The following is a 23,982-nucleotide window of genomic DNA, read 5'->3' on the forward strand; positions in this document are numbered from 1 at the left end:
GTGGCTAAAAGCCAATCAATATTATGAGTTAATCCTCCCTGGATGCTCATTCAATTAAAGGTGTCAGTAATGCCTCATCTGATGTGGCCTCAATTAAATCCAGCTATCTGATAGTGTGAGGGCACCAGGGGATTCTGCAACAGCAGCAGACGAATAGGCAGCCTTCTCGCGGCTGCTAATTACTACACCTGGCGTATATTATGGCTTGTGCGCTTAACACAGCACGAGATAGCTTTAATTTCTGCTATGAATATAAAAATGTGCACATAATAGCCCAAAGAAAAAAGAAACATTATGAGCCACTATAAAATGCCTAACAATAGCACAAAGCAAATGTGTTTACCAATTATTTTTTTCTGCTGTTTCCTCTCATCATCTGTTCATGCATTTGCCAGTTAGAATACACGTTTCTATTACAGGATAGAATATATGTAGCCATAATGCTAAAACAAAACAAAGTACTGACCTCCAAATAAAAGAATCGCATGATCCATTTTAATGTTCCTGCACCTGAACACTATACAAACCATGTGATGGGCCAAGAGCTATACATCCAACTCACTGATATTTCCTTCTGTTCTATTAATGCAACTATCCAAATATTAAAGAAAAACATAATTTATGCTTACCTGATAAATTTATTTCTCTTGTAGTGTATCCAGTCCACGGATCATCCATTACTTATGGGATATTAACTCCTCCCCAACAGGAAGTGCAAGAGGATTCACCCAGCAGAGCTGCTATATAGCTCCTCCCCTAACTGCCATTACCAGTCATTCGACCGAAAACATGCAGAGAAAGGAAAACCATAGGGTGCAGTGGTGACAGTAGTTTAATGGAAAAATTACCTGCCTTAAAGTGACAGGGCGGGCCGTGGACTGGATACACTACAAGAGAAATAAATTTATCAGGTAAGCATAAATTATGTTTTCTCTTGTTAAGTGTATCCAGTCCACGGATCATCCATTACTTATGGGATACCAATACCAAAGCTAAAGTACACGGATGATGGGAGGGACAGGCAGGCTCTTTATACGGAAGGAACCACTGCCTGAAGAACCTTTCTCCCAAAAACAGCCTCCGAAGAAGCAAAAGTGTCAAATTTGTAAAATTTGGAAAAAGTATGAAGAGAAGACCAAGTTGCAGCCTTGCAAATCTGTTCAACAGAAGCCTCATTCTTAAAGGCCCAAGTGGAAGCCACAGCTCTAGTAGAATGTGCTGTAATTCTTTCAGGAGGCTGCTGTCCAGCAGTCTCATAGGCTAACCGTATTATGCTACGAAGCCAAAAGGAGAGAGAGGTAGCCGAAGCTTTTTGACCTCTCCTCTGACCAGAATAAACGACAAACAGGGAAGACGTTTGTCGAAAATCCTTAGTTGCCTGTAGATAAAATTTCAGGGCACGGACTACATCTAGATTGTGTAGCAGACGTTCCTTTTTCGAAGAAGGATTAGGACACAAAGATGGAACCACAATCTCTTGATTGATATTCCTGTTAGTGACCACCTTAGGTAGGAACCCAGGTTTAGTACGCAGAACTACCTTGTCTGAATGAAAAATCAGATAAGGAGAATCACAATGTAAGGCAGATAACTCAGAGACTCTTCGAGCCGAGGAAATCGCCATTAAAAACAGAACTTTCCAAGATAACAACTTGATATCAATGGAATGAAGGGGTTCAAACGGAACCCCCTGTAAAACATTAAGAACTAAGTTCAAACTCCATGGTGGAGCAACAGTTTTAAACACAGGCTTGACCCTAGCTAAAGCCTGACAAAAAGCTTGAACGTCCGGAACTTCTGACAGACGTTTGTGTAAAAGAATGGACAGAGCTGAAATCTGTCCCTTTAAGGAACTAGCGGATAAACCCTTTTCTAAACCTTCTTGTAGAAAAGACAATATCCTCGGAATCCTAACCTTACTCCATGAGTAACTCTTGGATTCGCACCAATATAAGTATTTGCGCCATATCTTATGGTAAATCTTTCTGGTAACAGGCTTCCTAGCCTGTATTAAGGTATCAATAACTGACTCAGAAAAACCATGTTTTGATAAAATCAAGCGTTCAATTTCCAAGCAGTCAGCTTCAGAGAAATTAGATTTTGATGTTTGAAGGGACCCTGGATCAGAAGGTCCTGTTTCAGAGGTAGCGACCAAGGTGGACAGGATGACATGTCCACTAGATCTGCATACCAAGTCCTGCGTGGCCATGCAGGTGCTATTAGAATCACTGATGCTCTCTCCTGTTTGATTCTGGCAATCAATCGAGGAAGCATCGGGAAGGGTGGAAACACATAAGCCATCCCGAAGGTCCAAGGTGCTGTCAAAGCATCTATCAGAACCGCTCCCGGATCCCTGGATCTGGACCCGTAACGAGGAAGCTTGGCGTTCTGTCGAGATGCCATGAGATCTATCTCTGGTTTGCCCCAACGTCGAAGTATTTGGGCAAAGACCTCCGGATGAAGTTCCCACTCCCCCGGATGAAAAGTCTGACGACTTAAGAAATCCGCCTCCCAGTTCTCCACTCCCGGGATGTGGATTGCTGACAGGTGGCAAGAGTGAGACTCTGCCCAGCGAATTATCTTTGATACTTCCATCATTGCTAGGGAGCTTCTTGTCCCTCCCTGATGGTTGATGTAAGCTACAGTCGTGATGTTGTCCGACAAACCTGATGAACCCCCGAGTTGTTAACTGGGGCCAAGCCAGAAGGGCATTGAGAACTGCTCTCAATTCCAGAATGTTTATTGGTAGGAGACTCTCCTCCTGATTCCATTGTCCCTGAGCCTTCAGAGAATTCCAGACAGCGCCCCAACCTAGTAGGCTGGCGTCTGTTACAATTGTCCAGTCCGGCCTGCTGAATGGCATCACCCTGGACAGATGTGGCGAGAAAGCCACCATAGAAGAGAATTTCTGGTCTCTTGATCCAGATTCAGAGTAGGGGACAAGTCTGAGTAATCCCCATTCCACTGACTTAGCATGCACAATTGCAGCGGTCTGAGATGTAGGCGTGCAAAGGGTACTATGTCCATTGCTGCTACCATTAAGCCGATCACCTCCATGCATTGAGCTACTGACGGGTGTTGAATGGAATGAAGGACACGGCATGCATTTTGAAGCTTTGTTAACCTGTCTTCTGTCAGGTAAATCTTCATTTCTACAGAATCTATAAGAGTCCCCAAGAAGGGAACTCTTGTGAGTGGAAAGAGAGAACTCTTCTTTTCGTTCACCTTCCATCCATGCGACCTTAGAAATGCCAGTACTAACTCTGTATGAGACTTGGCAGTTTGAAAGCTTGAAGCTTGTATCAGAATGTCGTCTAGGTACGGAGCTACCGCAATTCCTCGCGGTCTTAGTACCACCAGAAGAGCACCCAGAACCTTTGTGAAGATTCTCGGAGCCGTAGCCAATCCGAATGGAAGAGCTACAAACTGGTAATGCCTGTCTAGAAAGGCAAACCTTAGATACCGGTAATGATCTTTGTGAATCGGTATGTGAAGGTAAGCATCCTTTAAATCCACTGTGGTCATGTACTGACCATTTTGGATCATGGGTAAAATTGTCCGAATAGTTTCCATTTTGAACGATGGAACTCTTAGGAATTTGTTTAGGATCTTTAAATCCAAGATTGGCCTGAAAGTTCCCTCTTTTTTGGGAACCACAAACAGATTTGAGTAAAACCCTTGTCCTTGTTCCGACTGCGGAACCGGATGGATCACTCCCATTAATAAAAGATCTTGTATGCAGCGTAGAAACGCCTCTTTCTTTATTTGGTTTGTTGACAACCTTGACAGATGAAATCTCCCTCTTGGGGGAGAGAATTTGAAGTCTAGAAGGTATCCCTGAGATATGATCTCTAACGCCCAGGGATCCTGGACATCTCTTGCCCAAGCCTGGGCGAAGAGAGAAAGTCTGCCCCCCACTAGATCCGTTCCCGGATCGGGGGCCCTCGATACATGCTGTCTTAGGGGCAGCAGCAGGTTTCCTGGCCTGCTTGCCCTTGTTCCAGGACTGGTTAGGTCTCCAGCCTTGTCTGTAGCGAGCAACAGCTCCTTCCTGTTTTGGTGCAGAGGAAGTTGATGCTGCTCCTGCTTTGAAATTACGAAAGGAACGAAAATTAGACTGTCTAGCCTTAGGTTTGGCTCTGTCTTGAGGCAGGGCATGGCCTTTACCTCCTGTAATGTCAGCGATAATTTCTTTCAACCCGGGCCCGAATAAGGTCTGCCCTTTGAAAGGTATATTAAGCAATTTAGATTTAGAAGTAACGTCAGCTGACCAGGATTTTAGCCACAGTGCTCTGCGTGCCTGAATGGCGAATCCGGAATTCTTAGCCGTAAGTTTAGTTAAATGTACTACGGCATCTGAAATAAATGAGTTAGCTAACTTAAGGGCTTTAAGCTTGTGTGTAATCTCATCTAATGGAGCTGATTCAAGTGTCTCTTCCAGAGACTCAAACCAAAATGCTGCTGCAGCCGTGACAGGCGCAATGCATGCAAGAGGTTGCAATATAAAACCTTGTTGAACAAACATTTTCTTAAGGTAACCCTCTAACTTTTTATCCATTGGATCTGAAAAGGCACAGCTATCCTCCACCGGGATAGTGGTACGCTAAAGTAGAAACTGCTCCCTCCACCTTAGGGACCGTTTGCCATAAGTCCCGTGTGGTGGCGTCTATTGGAAACATCTTTCTAAATATCGGAGGGGGTGAGAACGGCACACCGGGTCTATCCCACTCCTTAATAACAATTTCAGTAAGTCTCTTAGGTATAGGAAAAACGTCAGTACTCGCCGGTACCCGCAAAATATTTATCCAACCTACACATTTTCTCTGGTATTGCAACTGTGTTACAATCATTCAGAGCCGCTAACACCTCCCCTAGTAATACACGGAGGTTTTCCAGCTTAAATTTAAAATTTGAAATATCTGAATCCAGTTTGTTTGGATCAGAACCGTCACCCGCAGAATGAAGCTCTCCGTCCTCATGTTCTGCAAATTGTGACGCAGTGTCTGACATGGCCCTAATATTATCAGCGCACTCTGTTCTCACCCAGAGTGATCACGCTTACCTCTTAGTTCTGGTAATTTAGCCAAAACTTCAGTCATAACAGTAGCCATATCCTGTAATGTGATTTGTAATGGCCGCCCAGATGTACTCGGCGCTACAATATCACGCACCTCCCGAGCGGGAGATGCAGGTACTGACACGTGAGGCGAGTTAGTCGGCATAACTCTCCCCTCGTTGTTTGGTGAAATATGTTCAATTTGTACAGATTGACTTTTATTTAAAGTAGCATCAATACAGTTAGTACATAAATTTCTATTGGGCTCCACTTTGGCTTTAGCACATATAGCACAGATATCTTCCTCTGAATCAGACATGTTTAACACACTAGCAAATAAACTAGCAACTTGGAAATACTTTTCAAGTAATTTACTATAATATGAAAACGTACTGTGCCTATAAGAAGCACAGAAAAAGTTATGACAGTTGAAAATTAATAAACTGAAAAGTTATAGCATCAAATCTTTGTAAAAAACACAATTTTAGCAAAGGATTGCTCCCATTAGCAAAGGATAACTAACCCTCATAGCAGAAAAAAATTAAAAAAAAAATACAGAAATAAACGTTTTTTTATCACAGTCAACTACAATCTCACAGCTCTGCTGTGAGTGATTACCTCACTCAAAACAAGTTTTGAAGACCCCTGAGTTCTGAACCGGATCATGCAGGGAAGACAATAAACTTCTGATGCGTAGCAAAAGCACCTCTCCCCCTCACACATAACAGTGAGAGAGATCAGTAAACTGTCATAAATTAAATAAAACGACTGCCAAGTGGAAAAAAATAGTGCCCAAAACATTTTTTCACCCAGTACCTCAGAAAATTAAACGATTTTACATGCCAGCAAAAAACGTTTAACATTAATAAATTGAGTTTTATTAAAAAGCCTGTTGCTAGTCCCTGCAAATTAGGCTAAAGTTTTATGCATACAGTATAATTCCAGTGAAGTGCCATTCCCCAGAATACTGAAGTGTAAAATATACATACATGACAGCCTGATACCAGTTGCTGCTACTGCATTTAAGGCTGAGTTTACATTATATCGGTATGGCAGAATTTTCTCATCAATTCCATTGTCAGAAAATAATAAGCTGCTACATACCTCTTTGCAGATTAATCTGCCCGCTGTCCCCTGATCTGAAGTTTACCTCTCCTCAGATGGCCGAGAAACAGCAATATGATCTTAACTACTCCGGCTAAAATCATAGAAAAACTCAGGTAGATTCTTCTTCAAATTCTACCAGAGAAGGAATAACACACTCCGGTGCTATTATAAAATAACAAACTTTTGATTGAAGGTATGAAACTAAGTATAATCACCACAGTCCTCTCACACATCCTATCTATTCGTTGGGTGCAAGAGAATGACTGGTAATGGCAGTTAGGGGAGGAGCTATATAGCAGCTCTGCTGGGTGAATCCTCTTGCACTTCCTGTTGGGGAGGAGTTAATATCCCATAAGTAATGGATGATCCGTGGACTGGATACACTTAACAAGAGAAAATTGTATTTTTAGTTCTGATTTAAAACATTCTGGATTTGGTTTAAATAATCCATTGTACAGCTATACCTTACTTTACAGCGCTTCGCTAATACAGCACTTTGTGGAGATGAAGTTCAACCTCCAAGGACTGTGAAACAGTGCTGTATTCATCGTTAGATTGAAAATAAGACAAATTCCTTCATTTGCATCAAAGGCAGGCAGTTATTTCCCTATATTTATCTGAAAATCCATTTATTGCAAATAAACATTCAATATCTTTTCCTAGGGAGAACAGCGGCAAAGAGGTTAAACACATATGTAAAGTACCACATAGGCCCCACAGTGCACTGCTTTGCGACTAGTGCTGCTGATTGGGTCAGTATAATTTTACACTTGGAACCAGCAGTGCTCTGCAGGTACCAAGTGGTTATTTATCACATTTATAGTGGTGTATCTATGTATTTAGTAGTCCTATATAGCGTAAATAATAGATATGAGAATGCAAGGGTATAAAACAGTGTCTTCTAGTTCCAGGCCTTACATGAGCTGTGTGCTTCGGATACAATAATAAAGATCTAACCACACCTGGTAGCTACTATTTAAGTGTTAGACCATTATCTAGAGCGGATTTAACAGCTTATAAATGCACCCTTATCCTAAGGCTTGTTGTTTTACACTGAGAAGCTGCTGACATGCAACATGGTGCCACTATAAGTTTCTCGGCTTATCAGACTCAGTCAGCTGCCATTCTTCAAGCTTTACCAAACAACCACTATGGGATGATGCTGGATTATTTCAGTTTTGAGTGACAGAAAAATAAGCAGTGACTTAAGAGACCATGTTTTGTCTGCAGTTGTTTGTCACATAATGCACAGCAACTGCTGTATTTCTGACCTTTCAGTAGAGTTAATGTCTAGGTTTCTGCAATAAACTGTAAACACACTTTGTGTATATATATTTAAAACTTCTGCCTTGCACCTATATTGAACAAAACTCCAATATGGTATCCTTATGTCTAAAGGTCAGATTTCCCATTTATATCTATAGAGAGATTTGTATTTATAGCATGATAGTGAAGGCAGATTATTATTGTATTAATATTGGAAGTCTGGCACCCAAATGGTTAAGATTCTGAAAAGTTGTATTACTACAGCTAGTCACAATAAAAACCTTAATAGGAAATAGAATGAGATTTATTACAGATGTTAACAAAACAACGTACCAACGTACTTACCACCTGCATGGCTGAACTCCTTGGAGGATGTGGTTCAATAAGCAGTTGTGAAGCCGTCTGTCCAAAACTTCGGATTTGAGCTTCCGCTCCCTTAGGAACAAGAAAGATAGTTTATATTTAGCACATTTTAATCTAAAAACATATAGCTACCACCCAAACAACATTTTATAAACTTTGTCTTGTGTGACACTCAGAATGACCCTGTGCATTCTTTACTTGGCAGTACAATACATAGTGATGTCATCTAGATGCTATTTCCATGAGCAAAACATTTATAGATTGAGCTGTAATATCCAGCATAAAATTGCTATTACAATCAGGAATCGCTTGTGGACACAATTCTTGATATCTCTAGAATGTACAGTTTGTTTAATTAATTAACCAGTAGTGATAATTGTAAAATAGAGAGCAAAGCTCAATAGAACTACATTGTAATTGAAACAGGACTGATTGGATATGTAATATACTTAAAGGGACAGTAAACACTTTTGATTGTAATGTAAAATGCTTAACACAACTTTGCAAAATACTTTCATTATTTATTTTGTCCATTTTTCATATAATTTAATTCTGAAATTATGGATTTTTTAGTCCTAAAAACTGAAAGACCATGTGACAGGATTTACAAGTCTAACCTTGCCACATACTTCTCCCTAAATTGCAGTTTGTTATCTTTTTTTTTCCCCCAGAAGCTAAACACAGGAGATTTTGTTAACACAATGACAATGGCAACCGCAGTCATCTCCAGGCTGCATTCCGGATTGACTCATCCAATAAGGGATGTGGTGGATAGGGTTTAACCTTTGAAAAACAACCGCAGCCAACAAACTTTTGTACCAACATTTAAACTCTGCTCATATGTTACCTTTTTGGAAGACAGCAGAAAATGTCGTAATTGCGAGATGTTTACTGTCCCTTTAATTTCTTCAGTGTTTAACCACACACATTGCATAGGCCAGAGTAATTTTGACAGTGAAGAAAAAGCCTCTACACATAGTTCAAAAAAGTTATTTATTGAAATGTTAAGGGACATGAAACCTCAAATTTTTCTTTAATGATTCAGATAGAACATACAATTTTAAACAACGTACCAATTTACTTCTATTGTCAAATTTGCTTCATTCACTTGGTATCATTTGCTGAAGGAGCAGTAATGCACTACTGAGAGTTAGCTGAACACATCTAGTCAGCCAATCACAAGAGACAAATGTGTGCAGGCACCAATCACCAGCTAGAGCCCACTAGTGTAGGATATGTACATATTTTTATTTATTTTTTTAACAATGAATACCAAGAGTACATTTGAAAATATAAGTGAATTTAAAAGTGGCTTAAATTACATGCTCTGTCAGATTTGTGCAAGTGTATTATTGACTATCCCTTCAAGCAGTGTGTGTGTGTAATGTTTAAGATAGCCTAAAACAGTGGGTGTTTTTGCAACAACATCTGGGATGACCTAACATTTAGCATCAGCTCCTATTTTTTTTTCAAAGCACTAATAATCAGCAACATAACCTTTTTCAGGTAAAAAACACAATTTATGCTTACCTGATAAATTTATTTCTCTTGTGGTGTATCCAGTCCACGGATCATCCATTACTTGTGGGATATTCTCATTCCCAACAGGAAGTTGCAAGAGGACACCCACAGCAGAGCTGTAATATAGCTCCTCCCCTAACTGTCATAGCCAGTCATTCGACCGAAAACAAGCCGAGAAAGGAGGAACCATAGGGTGCAGTGGTTACTGTAGTTTAAATTTAAAAATTACCTGCCTTAAAATGACAGGGCGGGCCGTGGACTGGATACACCACAAGAGAAATAAATTTATCAGGTAAGCATAAATTGTGTTTTCTCTTGTAAGGTGTATCCAGTCCACGGATCATCCATTACTTGTGGGATACCAATACCAAAGCTAAAGTACACAGATGAAGGGAGGGACAAGGCAGGTACTTAAATGGAAGGTACCACTGCCTGTAAAACCTTTCTCCCAAATATAGCCTCCGAAGAAGCAAAAGTATCAAATTTGTAAAATTTTTAAAAAATATGAAGCGAAGACCAAGTCGTCGCCTTGCAAATCTGATCAAAAGAAGCCTCATTTTTAAAGGCCCAAGTGGAAGCCACAGCTCTAGTGGAATGAGCTGTAATCCTTTCAGGAGGTTGCTGTCCAGCAGTCTCATAGGCTAAGCGGATTAAGCTTCTTAGTCAAAAAGAAAAAGAGGTTGCCGAAGCCTTTTGACCTCTCCTCTGTCCAGAGTAGACAACAAACAAAGCAGATGTTTGACGAAAATCTTTAGTAGCTTGTAAGTAAAACTTTAAAGCACAGACCACGTCCAAATTGTGTAACACAAGGATGGAACAACAATCTCTTGATTGATATTCTTGTTAGATACCACCTTAGGTAAGAACCCAGGTTTGGTACGCAGGACTACCTTATCCGTATGAAAAATCAGATAAGGAGAATCACATTGTAAGGCAGATAGCTCAGAGACTCTACGAGCAGAGGAAATAGCTACCAAAAAAAAAAAAAAAGAACTTTCCAAGATAAAAGCTTGATATCTATGGAATGAAGAGGTTCAAACGGAACTCCTTGAAGAACCTTAAGAACCAAGTTTAAGCTCCATGGTGGAGCAACAGGTTTAAACACAGGCTTGATTCTAACTAAAGCCTGACAAAATGCCTGAACGTCTGGAACATCTGCCAGACGCTTAACTAGCTGACAATCCTTTTTCCAAACCTTCTTGGAGAAAAGATAATATCCTAGCAATCCTGACCTTACTCCATGAGTAACCCTTGGATTCACACCAATAAAGATATCTACGCCATACCTTATGGTAAATTTTCCTGGTGACAGGCTTTCGTGCCTGTCTTAAGGTATCAATAACTGACTCGGAGAAGCCACGCTTTGATAAAATCAAGCGTTCAATCTCCAGGCAGTCAGCCTCAGAGAAATTAGATTTGGATGGTTGAAAGGACCCTGAAGTAGAAGGTCCTGTTTCAGAGGCAGAGACCATGGTGGAAAGGATGACATGTCCACTAGATCTGCATACCAGGTCCTGCGTGGCCACGCAGGTGCTATCAGAATCACCAATGCTCTCTCCTGCTTGATCTTGGCAATCAGTCGAGGGAGCAGAGGAAACGGTGGAAAAACATAAGCAAGGTTGAAAGACCAGGGCGCTGCTAGAGCATCTATCAGTGTCGCCTTGGGATCCCTGGACCTGGATCTGTAACACGGAAGCTTGGCGTTCTGGCGAGACGCCATGAGATCCAGTTCTGGTTTGCCCCAATGATGAATCAGTTGTGCAAATGCCTCCGGATGGAGTTCCCACTCTCCCGGATGAAAAGTCTGACGACTTAGAAAATCTGCCTCCCAGTGCTCTACACCTGGGATATGGATAGCTGATAGGTGACAACAGTGAATCTCTGCCCAGCGAATTATTTTTGAAACTTCTAATATCTCTAGGGAACTTCTCGTTCCCCCTTGATGGTTGATGTAAGCTACAGTCGTGATGTTGTCCGACTGAAATCTGATGTACCTCAGAGTTGCTAACTGAGGCCAAGCCTGAAGAGCCTTGAATATCGCTCTTAGTTCCAGAATATTTAATGGAAGGAGAGACTCCTCCTGAGTCCACGATCCCTGAGCCTTCAGGGAGTTCCAGACTGCACCCCAACCTAGAAGGCAGGCATCTGTCGTAACAATTGTCCAATCTGGCCTGCGAAAGGTCATACCTTTGGACAGATGGACCCCAGATAGCCACCAGAGAAGAGAATCCCTGGTCTCTTGGTCCAGATTCAGTTGAGGGGACAAATCTGTGTAATCCCCGCTCCACTGACTGAGCATGCATAGTTGCAGCGGTCTGAGATGTAAGCGTGCAAACGGCACTATGTCCATTGCCGCTACCATTAAGCCGATTACTTCCATACACTGAACCACCGAAGGGCGCGGAATGGAATGAAGAACCCGGCAGGAATTTAGAAGCTTTGATAACCTGGACTCCGTCAGGTGAATTTTCATTTCTACAGAATCTATCAGAGTCCCTAGAAAGGAAACTCTTGTGAGTGGGGATAGAGAACTCTTTTCCTCGTTCACTTTCCACCCATGCGACCACAGAAATGCCAGTACTACGTCCGTATGAGAATTGGCAATTTGTAAGTTTGACGCCTGTATCAGGATGTCGTCTAAATAAGGGGCTACTGCTATGCCCCGCAGCCTTAGGACCGCCATAAGTGACCCTAGAACCTTTGTAAAGATTCTTGGGGCTGTAGCTAATCCCAAGGGAAGAGCTACAACTGGTAATGCCTGTCTTAAAAGGCAAACCTGATAAACCAATGATGATCTTTGTGTATCGGAATGTGAAGATAAGCATCCTTTAGATCCACTGTAGTCATATATTGACCCTCCTGGATCAGTGGTAGGATGGTACGAATAGTTTCCATCTTGAACGACGGAACTTTGAGGAATTTGTTTAAGATCTTTAGATCTAAAATTGGTCTGAAGGTTCCCTCTTTTTTGGGAACCACAAACAGATTTGAGTAAAAACCCTGTCCCTGTTCCTCCTTTGGAACTGGATGGATCACTCCCATAACTAGGAGGACTCGTACACAGTGTAAGAATGCCTCTCTCTTTATCTGGTGTGCAGATAATTGTGAAAGGTGAAATCTCCCTTTTGGGGGGGAAGCTTTGAAGTCCAGAAGATATCCCTGGGATATAATTTCCAACGCCCAGGGATCCTGAACATCTCTCTTGCCCACGCCTGGGCAGAGTGTGAAAGTCTGCCCCCTACTAGATCCGTTCCCGGATAGGGGGCCGTTCCTTCATGCTGTCTTAGAGGCAGCAGCAGGCTTTTTTTACCTGCTTACCTTTTTTCCATGTCAGGTTTGGTCTCCAGACCGTCTTGGATTGAGCAAAAGTTCCCTCTTGTTTATTATTAGAGGAAGTTGATGCCGCACCTGCCTTGAAGTTTTGAAAGGCACGAAAATTAGACTGTTTGGCCCTAGATTTGGACCTGACCTGAGGAAGGGCATGACCTTTTCCTCCAGTGATATCAGCAATAATCTCCTTCAACCAGGCCCGAATAGGGTCTGCCCCTTGAAGGGAATGTTAAGTAGCTTAGATTTTGAAGTCACGTCAGCTGACCATGATCTAAGCCATAGCGCTCTGCGCGCCTGTATAGCAAAACCAGAATTCTTAGCCGTTAGTTTAGTCAAATGAACAATGGCATCAGAATAAAAGAATTGACTATCTTAAGTGCTCTAAGTTTTTACAGTGTGTATAATAGGCTAACAGAGCATTGCACCCACTTGCAAATGGATGATTAACCCCTTAGTTCAAAAAACGGATCAAAAAAACGAAATAGACGTTTTTTAACAGTCACAACCAACTGCCACAGCAAGCTGTGGCCCTACCTTCCCCAATAAACGACTTTGGAAAGCCTTTGGGCCCTTTAGAGATGTCCTATAGCATTCAGAGGGCCTTTGAGGGAAGCTGGAAGTCACAGTTTGTAATTTTAACTGCACCAACTGTAACTTTTATACTACAACAGTGGAAATTGTTTCTAGTCAAAATTTAAGCCAGCCATGTGGTAAAAACTAGGCCCCAATAAAGTTTTATCACCAAAGCATATATAAAAACGATTAAACATGCCAGCAAACGTTTTATATTGTAAATATCATAAGGGTATTACCCCTGGGAGTAAGCATGATACCAGTCGTTATCAAATCACTGTTTTCAGGCTTAACTTACATTAATCCGGTATCAGCAGCATTTTCTAGTGTTTTCCATCTCTAGAAAAAATTATAACTGCACATACCTGATAGCAGAATAAACTGCACGCCATTCTCTCGCTGAAGTTACCTCATCTGTGTAATCCCCTCAGACATATGTGAGAATAGCAATGGATCTTAGTTACAACCTGCTAAGATCATAGAAACCTCAGGCAGATTCTTCTTCTATTTACTGCCTGAGATAAAAAAGCACAACTCCGGTACTATTTAAAAATAACAAACTTTTGATTGAAGAAAATAAACTAGCTATATTTAACCACTCTCTCCTACAACGTCCTAGCTTGTTGAGAGTTGCAAGAGAATGACTGGCTATGACAGTTAGGGGAGGAGCTATATTACAGCTCTGCTGTGGGTGTCCTCTTGCAACTTCCTGTTGGGAATGAGAATATCCCACAAGTAATGGATGATCCGTGGACTGGATACACCACAAGAGAAATAAATTTATCAGGTAAGCATAAATTGTGTTTTTTACCTGAAAAAGGTAATGTTGCTGATTATTAGTGCTTTGAAAAAAAAATAGGAGCTGATGCTAAATGTTAGGTCATCCCAGATGTTGTTGCAAAAACACCCACTGTTTTAGGCTATCTTAAACATTACACACACACACTGCTTGAAGGGATAGTCAATAATACACTTGCACAAATCTGACAGAGCATGTAATTTAAGCCACTTTTAAATTCACTTATATTTTCAAATGTACTCTTGGTATTCATTGTTAAAAAATAAATAAAAATATGTACATATCCTACACTAGTGGGCTCTAGCTGGTGATTGGTGCCTGCACACATTTGTCTCTTGTGATTGGCTGACTAGATGTGTTCAGCTAACTCTCAGTAGTGCATTACTGCTCCTTCAGCAAATGATACCAAGAGAATGAAGCAAATTTGATAATAGAAGTAAATTGGTAAGTTGTTTAAAATTGTATGTTCTATCTGAATCATTAAAGAAACATTTGAGGTTTCATGTCCCTTAACATTTCAATAAATCACTTTTTTGAACTATGTGTAGAGGCTTTTTCTTCACTGTCAAAATTACTCTGGCCTATGCAATGTGTGTGGTTAAACACTGAAGAAATTAAAGGGACAGAAAACATCTCGCAATTACGACATTTTCTGCTGTCTTCCAAAAAGGTAACATATGAGCAGAGTTTAAATGTTGGTACAAAAGTTTGTTGGCTGCGGTTGTTTTTCAAAGGTTAAACCCTATCCACCACATCCCTTATTGGATGAGTCAATCTGGAATGCAGCCTGGAGATGACTGCGGTTGCCATTGTCATTGTGTTAACAAAATCTCCTGTTGGGAATGAGAATATCCCACAAGTAATGGATGATCCGTGGACTGGATACACCTTACAAGAGAAATATAAATTAAAAATTGAATGCAAAAATGTTAAACATTTGACACTTATTTATGTATATAAAAAGTTTAGAAATTTTAAATTATATATTTTCTTTTAGTATTGAATAAGATACTGGAAACTCAAAGCTCAGAATCAAATAAATTAGAAACATAATTTTAATTAAGTGAGAATCAATGCTGCAGCTTTAAATAATAATTATTACACCATAAAAAGGTTAAAGGTTCAATATAATCTTTTTTTTTTACCTTTTCTTTTTTTATGAATTGAAATTTTGTTTCATCAGCAATAGCGTATACCTATGTTCATGTGCTAAATCTAAGAAATGTATAGTACTCTTATATCTTTCAGGATATTACATAATAAGTTTAAATTTTCTACTGTTTCTTACTGTTGGTTGAAATAATGAACTTGGTATATCAGTAATGATCAGGAATCACAAAAAAGTTGAAAATTTGAAGTGATTTGGTTTCAGTAAATTTAAGATCTTTCTAGTAAACATTTTAGTTGTTTTAGTATCCATGTCAATGATAAATTATGGTTCTACATCAGAATATCAAAGCATCAAGAAAAGGACAAACCATATTGTTGGAAAAAATTTGCACTTAAAAAATGGAACATTTAAAGTAAATCAATTTAGTAATTTTTTTATATATATATATATTTTAAGCTTAAAGGGACAGTCTACTCCAAATGTGTTATTGTTTAAAAAACATAATTTATGCTTACCTGATAAATTTATTTCTCTTGTAGTGTATCCAGTCCACGGATCATCCATTACTTATGGGATATTAACTCCTCCCCAACAGGAAGTGCAAGAGGATTCACCCAGCAGAGCTGCTATATAGCTCCTCCCCTAACTGCCATTACCAGTCATTCGACCGAAAACATGCAGAGAAAGGAAAACCATAGGGTACAGTGGTGACTGTAGTTTAATGGAAAAATTACCTGCCTTAAAGTGACAGGGCGGGCCGTGGACTGGATACACTACAAGAGAAATAAATTTATCAGGTAAGCATAAATTATGTTTTCTCTTGTTAAGTGTATCCAGTCCACGGATCATCCATTACTTATGGGATACCAATACCAAAGCTAAAGTACACGGATGACGGGAGGGACAGGCAGGCTCTTTATACGGAAGGAACCACTGCCTGAAGAACCTTTCTCCCAAAAACAGCCTCCGAAGAAGCAAAAGTGTCAAATTTGTAAAATTTGGAAAAAGTATGAAGAGAAGACCAAGTTGCAGCCTTGCAAATCTGTTCAACAGAAGCCTCATTCTTAAAGGCCCAAGTGGAAGCCACAGCTCTAGTAGAATGTGCTGTAATTCTTTCAGGAGGCTGCTGTCCAGCAGTCTCATAGGCTAACCGTATTATGCTACGAAGCCAAAAGGAGAGAGAGGTAGCCGAAGCTTTTTGACCTCTCCTCTGACCAGAATAAACGACAAACAGGGAAGACGTTTGTCGAAAATCCTTAGTTGCCTGTAGATAAAATTTCAGGGCACGGACTACATCTAGATTGTGTAGCAGACGTTCCTTTTTCGAAGAAGGATTAGGACACAAAGATGTAACCACAATCTCTTGATTGATATTCCTGTTAGTGACCACCTTAGGTAGGAACCCAGGTTTAGTACGCAGAACTACCTTGTCTGAATGAAAAATCAGATAAGGAGAATCACAATGTAAGGCAGATAACTCAGAGACTCTTCGAGCCGAGGAAATCGCCATTAAAAACAGAACTTTCCAAGATAACAACTTGATATCAATGGAATGAAGGGGTTCAAACGGAACCCCCTGTAAAACATTAAGAACTAAGTTCAAACTCCATGGTGGAGCAACAGTTTTAAACACAGGCTTGATCCTAGCTAAAGCCTGACAAAAAGCTTGAACGTCCGGAACTTCTGACAGACGTTTGTGTAAAAGAATGGACAGAGCTGAAATCTGTCCCTTTAAGGAACTAGCGGATAAACCCTTTTCTAAACCTTCTTGTAGAAAAGACAATATCCTCGGAATCCTAACCTTACTCCATGAGTAACTCTTGGATTCGCACCAATATAAGTATTTGCGCCATATCTTATGGTAAATCTTTCTGGTAACAGGCTTCCTAGCCTGTATTAAGGTATCAATAACTGACTCAGAAAAACCACGTTTTGATAAAATCAAGCGTTCAATTTCCAAGCAGTCAGCTTCAGAGGAATTAGATTTTGATGTTTGAAGGGACCCTGGATCAGAAGGTCCTGTTTCAGAGGTAGCGACCAAGGTGGACAGGATGACATGTCCACTAGATCTGCATACCAAGTCCTGCGTGGCCATGCAGGCGTTATTAGAATCACTGATGCTCTCTCCTGTTTGATTCTGGCAATCAATCGAGGAAGCATCGGGAAGGGTGGAAACACATAAGCCATCCCGAAGGTCCAAGGTGCTGTCAAAGCATCTATCAGAACCGCTCCCGGATCCCTGGATCTGGACCCGTAACGAGGAAGCTTGGCGTTCTGTCGAGACGCCATGAGATCTATCTCTGGTTTGCCCCAACGTCGAAGTATTTGGGCAAAGACCTCCGGATGAAGTTCCCACTCCCCCGGATGAAAAGTCTGACGACTTAAGAAATCCGCCTCCCAGTTCTCCACTCCCGGGATGTGGATTGCTGACAGGTGGCAAGAGTGAGACTCTGCCCAGCGAATTATCTTTGATACTTCCATCATTGCTAGGGAGCTTCTTGTCCCTCCCTGATGGTTGATGTAAGCTACAGTCGTGATGTTGTCCGACTGAAACCTGATGAACCCCCGAGTTGTTAACTGGGGCCAAGCCAGAAGGGCATTGAGAACTGCTCTCAATTCCAGAATGTTTATTGGTAGGAGACTCTCCTCCTGATTCCATTGTCCCTGAGCCTTCAGAGAATTCCAGACAGCGCCCCAACCTAGTAGGCTGGCGTCTGTTGTTACAATTGTCCAGTCCGGCCTGCTGAATGGCATCCCCCTGGACAGATGTGGCCGAGAAAGCCACCATAGAAGAGAATTTCTGGTCTCTTGATCCAGATTCAGAGTAGGGGACAAGTCTGAGTAATCCCCATTCCACTGACTTAGCATGCACAATTGCAGCGGTCTGAGATGTAGACGTGCAAAGGGTACTATGTCCATTGCTGCTACCATTAAGCCGATCACCTCCATGCATTGAGCTACTGACGGGTGTTGAATGGAATGAAGGACACGGCATGCATTTTGAAGCTTTGTTAACCTGTCTTCTGTCAGGTAAGTCTTCATTTCTACAGAATCTATAAGAGTCCCCAAGAAGGGAACTCTTGTGAGTGGAAAGAGAGAACTCTTCTTTTCGTTCACCTTCCATCCAAACATTTTTTCACCCAGTACCTCAGAAAATTAAACGATTTTACATGCCAGCAAAAAACGTTTAACATTAATAAATTGAGTGTTATTAAAAAGCCTGTTGCTAGTCCCTGCAAATTAGGCTAAAGTTTTATGCATACAGTATAATTCCAGTGAAGTGCCATTCCCCAGAATACTGAAGTGTAAAATATACATACATGACAGCCTGATACCAGTTGCTGCTACTGCATTTAAGGCTGAGTTTACATTATATCGGTATGGCAGAATTTTCTCATCAATTCCATTGTCAGAAAATAATAAGCTGCTACATACCTCTTTGCAGATTAATCTGCCCGCTGTCCCCTGATCTGAAGTTTACCTCTCCTCAGATGGCCGAGAAACAGCAATATGATCTTAACTACTCCGGCTAAAATCATAGAAAAACTCAGGTAGATTCTTCTTCAAATTCTACCAGAGAAGGAATAACACACTCCGGTGCTATTATAAAATAAACTTTTGATTGAAGGTATGAAACTAAGTATAATCACCACAGTCCTCTCACACATCCTATCTATTCGTTGGGTGCAAGAGAATGACTGGTAATGGCAGTTAGGGGAGGAGCTATATAGCAGCTCTGCTGGGTGAATCCTCTTGCACTTCCTGTTGGGGAGGAGTTAATATCCCATAAGTAATGGATGATCCGTGGACTGGATACACTTAACAAGAGAAAGATAGATAATCCCTTTATTACCCATTTCCCAGTTTTGCATAACCAACACAGTTATATTAATACACTTTTTACATCTGTGATTACCTTGTATCTAAGCTTCTGCAGACTGCCCCCTTATTTCAGTTCTTTTGACAGACATGCATTTAAGCCAATCAGGGCTGACTCCTAGGTAACTACATAGGAGTGAACACAATGTTATATATATGGCACACCTGAACTAGCAATGTCTAGCTGTAAAAAATAAATAAAAAAGTACTGAGATAAGAGGTGGCTTTCAAGGGCTTAGAAACTGGCGTATGAGCCAATCTAGGTTTAGCTTTCAACAAAGAATACCAAGAGAACAAGGCAAATTTGACAATAAAAGTAAATTGGAAAGTTGTTTAATTTGCATGCCCTATCTGAATCATGAAAGTTTAATTTTGACTAGACTGTCCCTTTAAAAAGTGCAGAAGTTCTGTAATGCAATTCTAAGGAAAATTAGTGTTCTAGTTATATTGCTAGAAAGAAAACAGAAGAATGTTTCCACAATGGGCCTAATATAGGAAGCCGGTGCGCCCCGGCTTTGTGGCGAAGGGCAGCAGACACTGTAAGTCTGATACTGTATGTATCATTAAACACTCTTGAGTGTGTAAAGTTGCCCCCTTCTCTTGTGGAAGGGCCTGTCAATCACCCCTAATGAACGTTTTCAGGGTGATTTCTATCTGCCAACTCAGAGGTGGTGGAGATGGTAAGAAATAGCAGTCAGATGCCACTAATATTGAACATCCTCTAGAAAACAACAAGCAAAATATGCTCCTACTGTTAAATCAATCACTTTTGATTTCATAAAGTATGTTAAATAGTATTACGATCTTCTGCTAAATGTTTATCATATATAAAACTTAAAGAAAATAGTTATACTTACTTTGCTATACAGTTTGGCTTACATGGAGTAAACATTTTTGTATTATGCACATTTAAAAGCTATTTGTCTCTCAAACACAGTTGAGCTACTGTGGTTTTATAATTAAAGTTGCACATTTGTAATGAAATACTCGATAGGGTAGACTCAAAAGGTCACCTAAAGTCAAACAAAATAAATATGCTCTACTCCTTACACACAGTTTGTCCCAGACCGAAGAGTAAAAGGAAAGAAATGAAAACTTGGAATACTTAGTAAAGTTGTTTTTGGCTTGTGTTCTGTACAGATAGTAAGAACCTGAAAACTTTCTCTGCTTAGTCCTGGGAAATGTGCGTTCAATAGGACCCCTGCTCTAACAGAAAAGTCCTAGAATAGAAAAGCAAAAGAGAGCGGCAGTGGAAACCACTACACATGTGGATGCAGTTAAGGAAAAAACAGATGTTTGTTACTTTTCCTTTGCAGACACACCAAGGCACAAAATTGCTTTTTTTCATTACTGTGTCTGATATAACTAAGGTCCTGAATTGAGAAAAGAAAGCAGACAGACTGATAGGAAAGGGCAAGATGTTGTGTACAGACTTTTTATGACAAGCATTATACTTACAGGGTTTGGAGCCCCACATTTATTGCAAACAGTCATTAAATACTAAGAACCTTAAAACAAGGCCTGATCATAAACTACATAATTAACATACTAAAATACTAATATCCTTCCTAATCTATGACAGCTGGATTACCTGGAAGGCAACCACATGTACTATTGCTTAGTCTGCAAATGTAAAAAGTGTCTCATTGTTTGTGGGGTAAAGACCTGTGACAAAGATGGGCCATATACAGAAGACATATTTCATGCACAGATATTTCAGAGATTCCAAAAACTATATTAAAAGGGACATGGAAAGAGCGTATAAACTGTAATGCAACACTTCAAGTCTTTCATCCCGAGGTGAATCATGTTAACAAAATGAATGTTCTTATTTTACATAGCCTGAAAGCAAACTTTTGAGTATTGTTTTTATGTTGTAAAGTGGGATAACCAAAAGCCACGTTGGATGAGCCATTGTTGCCAAACGAAATGCATTCCTAACAATGCTGCCTGTTGCCTAGGGGATAATAAAAACAAATACTGAACAGCGGAGCTACTTAACCCTTTCCCGCCTTGAGGACATTCCATGCCATCATAACTGCGCTAGGCTTTAGCGCTGTTAGGACGGCATGGAACGTCCTAGCCGTTTGCCTGTCCTGAAGCCATAGCGGCTTGGTAAATAGGAGGGCAGGCTGGGGGGCGTGCCTAGTGTCATAGGCACTCCCCCATGACCCAATCCAATCATTTAAATCACGCAATCGTTCATGTGATTTCAATTTGTTTACATTAGATTCCGATGTAGACAATTTAGTCCAGGCGGGAAAGAGTTAAAGAGCTGTACTACTAAGAATTTAGGGTGGTTCAGAAGTTGCCCCACAATAGTGTCACTTTAAATGTGAAGTAGCATCACTCTATGCTATAAACTAGTGTTTTTCAACTGCAGTCCTCAGGACACACTAACGGGCCAGATATTCATTATATCTCACTGGTTTTCAAACCTGTCCTCAGGCCTCCCTAACAGGCCACAATTTGAGGATATCTGAACTGGAGCACAGGTGAAATAATCAGCTGATTAGTAAACCTAGTAATTTTACCTGCTCTCATACAAGGTGATGCAGAAAACCTGACCTGTTGGGGAGACCTGAGGATAGGTTTGAAAACCACTGTTACATCTGAACTAGAGCACAGATGAAACAATCAGCTGATGGGTGAGAGATATGTATGCGCATTATTGGGGGTTTTGTTATTCGTTAGTGAAACTAAGCTCAAAAATCTCAGCAGTCTGCAACATTCGGCTATCTTCTGCTCTGCTGTTATTTGAAAATGGGCATCACACAAGTATCTGTGCACATACAAATATTTGTGTATTGCACTTTTTTTCTCAAATAAATCCTGCACTGAAAATAGCTGAATGCCGCAGACTGCTGTCATTGTTGGGCTTCATTATTTATTAGTAAAACAAGAGCAGGTTGGTAACAATGGTTACTGATTAGCTAATTATTTCACCTGTACTCTGGTTAAGAGGAGGACTGGAGTTGAAAAAAACATAATTTATGCTTACTTGATAAATTTCTTTCCGGATATGGTGAGTCCACGGAATCATCAATTACTATTGGGAATATCACTCCTGGCCAGCAGGAGGAGGGAAAGAGCACTACAGCTATATATGTCACTTCCCTTACCCATAACCTTACCCTTATTCGGCCGAAGGAAAAATGGAAAAAGAAGATAACACAAAAGTGTAGAGGTGCCTGAGGTTTTAGAAAAAATAACTGTCTGAGCAGTGGACTCACCATACCTGGAAATAAATAAATTTATCAAGTAAGCATAAATTATGTTTTCTTTCCTAAGATATGGTGAGTCCACGGAATCATCAATTACTAGTGGGAATCAATATCCAAGCTAGAGGACACAGATGATAAGGGAGGGACAAGACAGGTAGACCTAAACAGAAGGAACCACCGCTTGAAGAATCCTTCTCTCAAAAGAAGCCTCAGCTAAGGCAAAAGTATCAAATTTATAAAACTTTGAAAAAGTATGCAGAGAGGACCAAGTTGCAGCCTTGCAAAACTTTTCCACAGAAGCTTAATTTTTAAATGCCCAGGAAGAAGAAACAGCCCTCGTGGAATGAGCAGTGATTCTCTCAGAAGGTTACTGTCCAGCAATCTCATAGGTCAAACGAATAATACTCCTTAGCGAAAGAGAAGTAGCCGTAGCTTTCCGACCCTTGCGCTTCCCAGAAAAACAAACAAAGCAGAAGACGGACGAACAGCTAGGTTGTGCAATAAACGCTCTTTAGGGGAAGAAGGATTAGAACACAAAGAAGGAACCACAATCTCCTGATTAATATTCTTATTTGAAACAACCTTAGGTAGGAAACCTAATTTAGTACATAAAACCACCTTATCAGAAAGAAAAATAAGATAAGGAGAATCAAACTGCAAAGCAGAGAGTTCCGAAACTCTCCAAGCAGAAGAAATAACAAGAAACAAAACATTCCAAGTGATATCTAAGGAATGCATAGGTTCAAACAGAGCCTGCTGTAAAACTCGAAGAACAAGGTTAAGACTCCAGGGAGGAGTGACGGTCTTAAACACAGGCCTAATCCTAACCCAAAGCCTGACAAAAATATTGCACGTCTGGAGCATCCTCCAAACGCTTATGCAACAAAATAGACAACGCAGAAATCTGACCTTTCGGAGTACTAGCTGACAAACCCTTCTCCAGACCCTCCTGGAGAAAATACAAAATCCTAGGAATCCCGACTCTACTCCAAGAGTAGCCTCTGGATTCACACCAATACAGATATTAACGCCATATCTTACAGTAAATATTTCTTGTCACAGGCTTACGAGCCTGAATCATGGTCTCAATGACCGACTCTGAAAACCCACGCTTAGAAAAATCAAGCGTTCAATCTCCAAGCAGTCAGCTTCAAAGAAACAAGATTTGGATGAAGAAAAGGACCCTGAAGTAGAAGGTCCTTCCTCAGAAGGAGCCTCCACGGAGGTAGAGACATTTCCACTAGATCTGTATACCAGATCCTATGAGGCCACGCCAGCGCTATGAGAATCCCCAACACCATCTCATGCTTGAACTGAGCAATGACTCTTGGCAGGAGAGCGAACGGAGGAAATATGTAGGCTAGACTGAAATTCCAAGGAACCGCCACAGTATCTATCAAGAAAGCCTATGGATCCCTTGACCTCGAGCCATACCTCAGAAGCTTGGCATTCTGCCGAGAAGCCATGAGATTCAGTTCTGGCTGCCCCCAATTGAGGATTAAATTGGATGAAAGGTCAGTCGGCTCAAAAATCCGCCTCGCAATTGTCCACTCCTGGGATGTGGATCGCAGAAAGACAACAGTTGTGAGACACCACCCACTGGATTATCCGGGCCACCTCTAACATGGCCAAGGAACTCTGAGTTCCCCCCTGGTGGTTGATATACGCCACCGAAGTTAAGTTGTCCGACTGAAACCTGATAAACTGGGCTAAGGCTAACTGAGACCAGGCCAGTAGAGCATTGAAAATCGCT

At 40.8% G+C, this 23,982-nt stretch overlaps 1 protein-coding gene across 2 annotated transcripts in view; it reads right to left on the reverse strand.

Moving 5' to 3' along the window:
* The window catches only part of LRBA (LPS responsive beige-like anchor protein), a 1,331,662-nt gene that overhangs the window by 139,354 nt on the left and 1,168,326 nt on the right, over positions 1 to 23,982 (reverse strand). For both annotated transcript variants that reach the window (XM_053703733.1, XM_053703731.1), the window contains exon 39: positions 7,775 to 7,864. In XM_053703733.1, the coding sequence (XP_053559708.1) occupies positions 7,775 to 7,864 (90 nt within the window). The remainder of the gene's footprint in view (positions 1 to 7,774; positions 7,865 to 23,982) is intronic.

This window comes from Bombina bombina, chromosome 2 (assembly GCF_027579735.1).
Source record: "Bombina bombina isolate aBomBom1 chromosome 2, aBomBom1.pri, whole genome shotgun sequence".
Taxonomy (NCBI): Eukaryota; Metazoa; Chordata; class Amphibia; order Anura; family Bombinatoridae; genus Bombina; species Bombina bombina.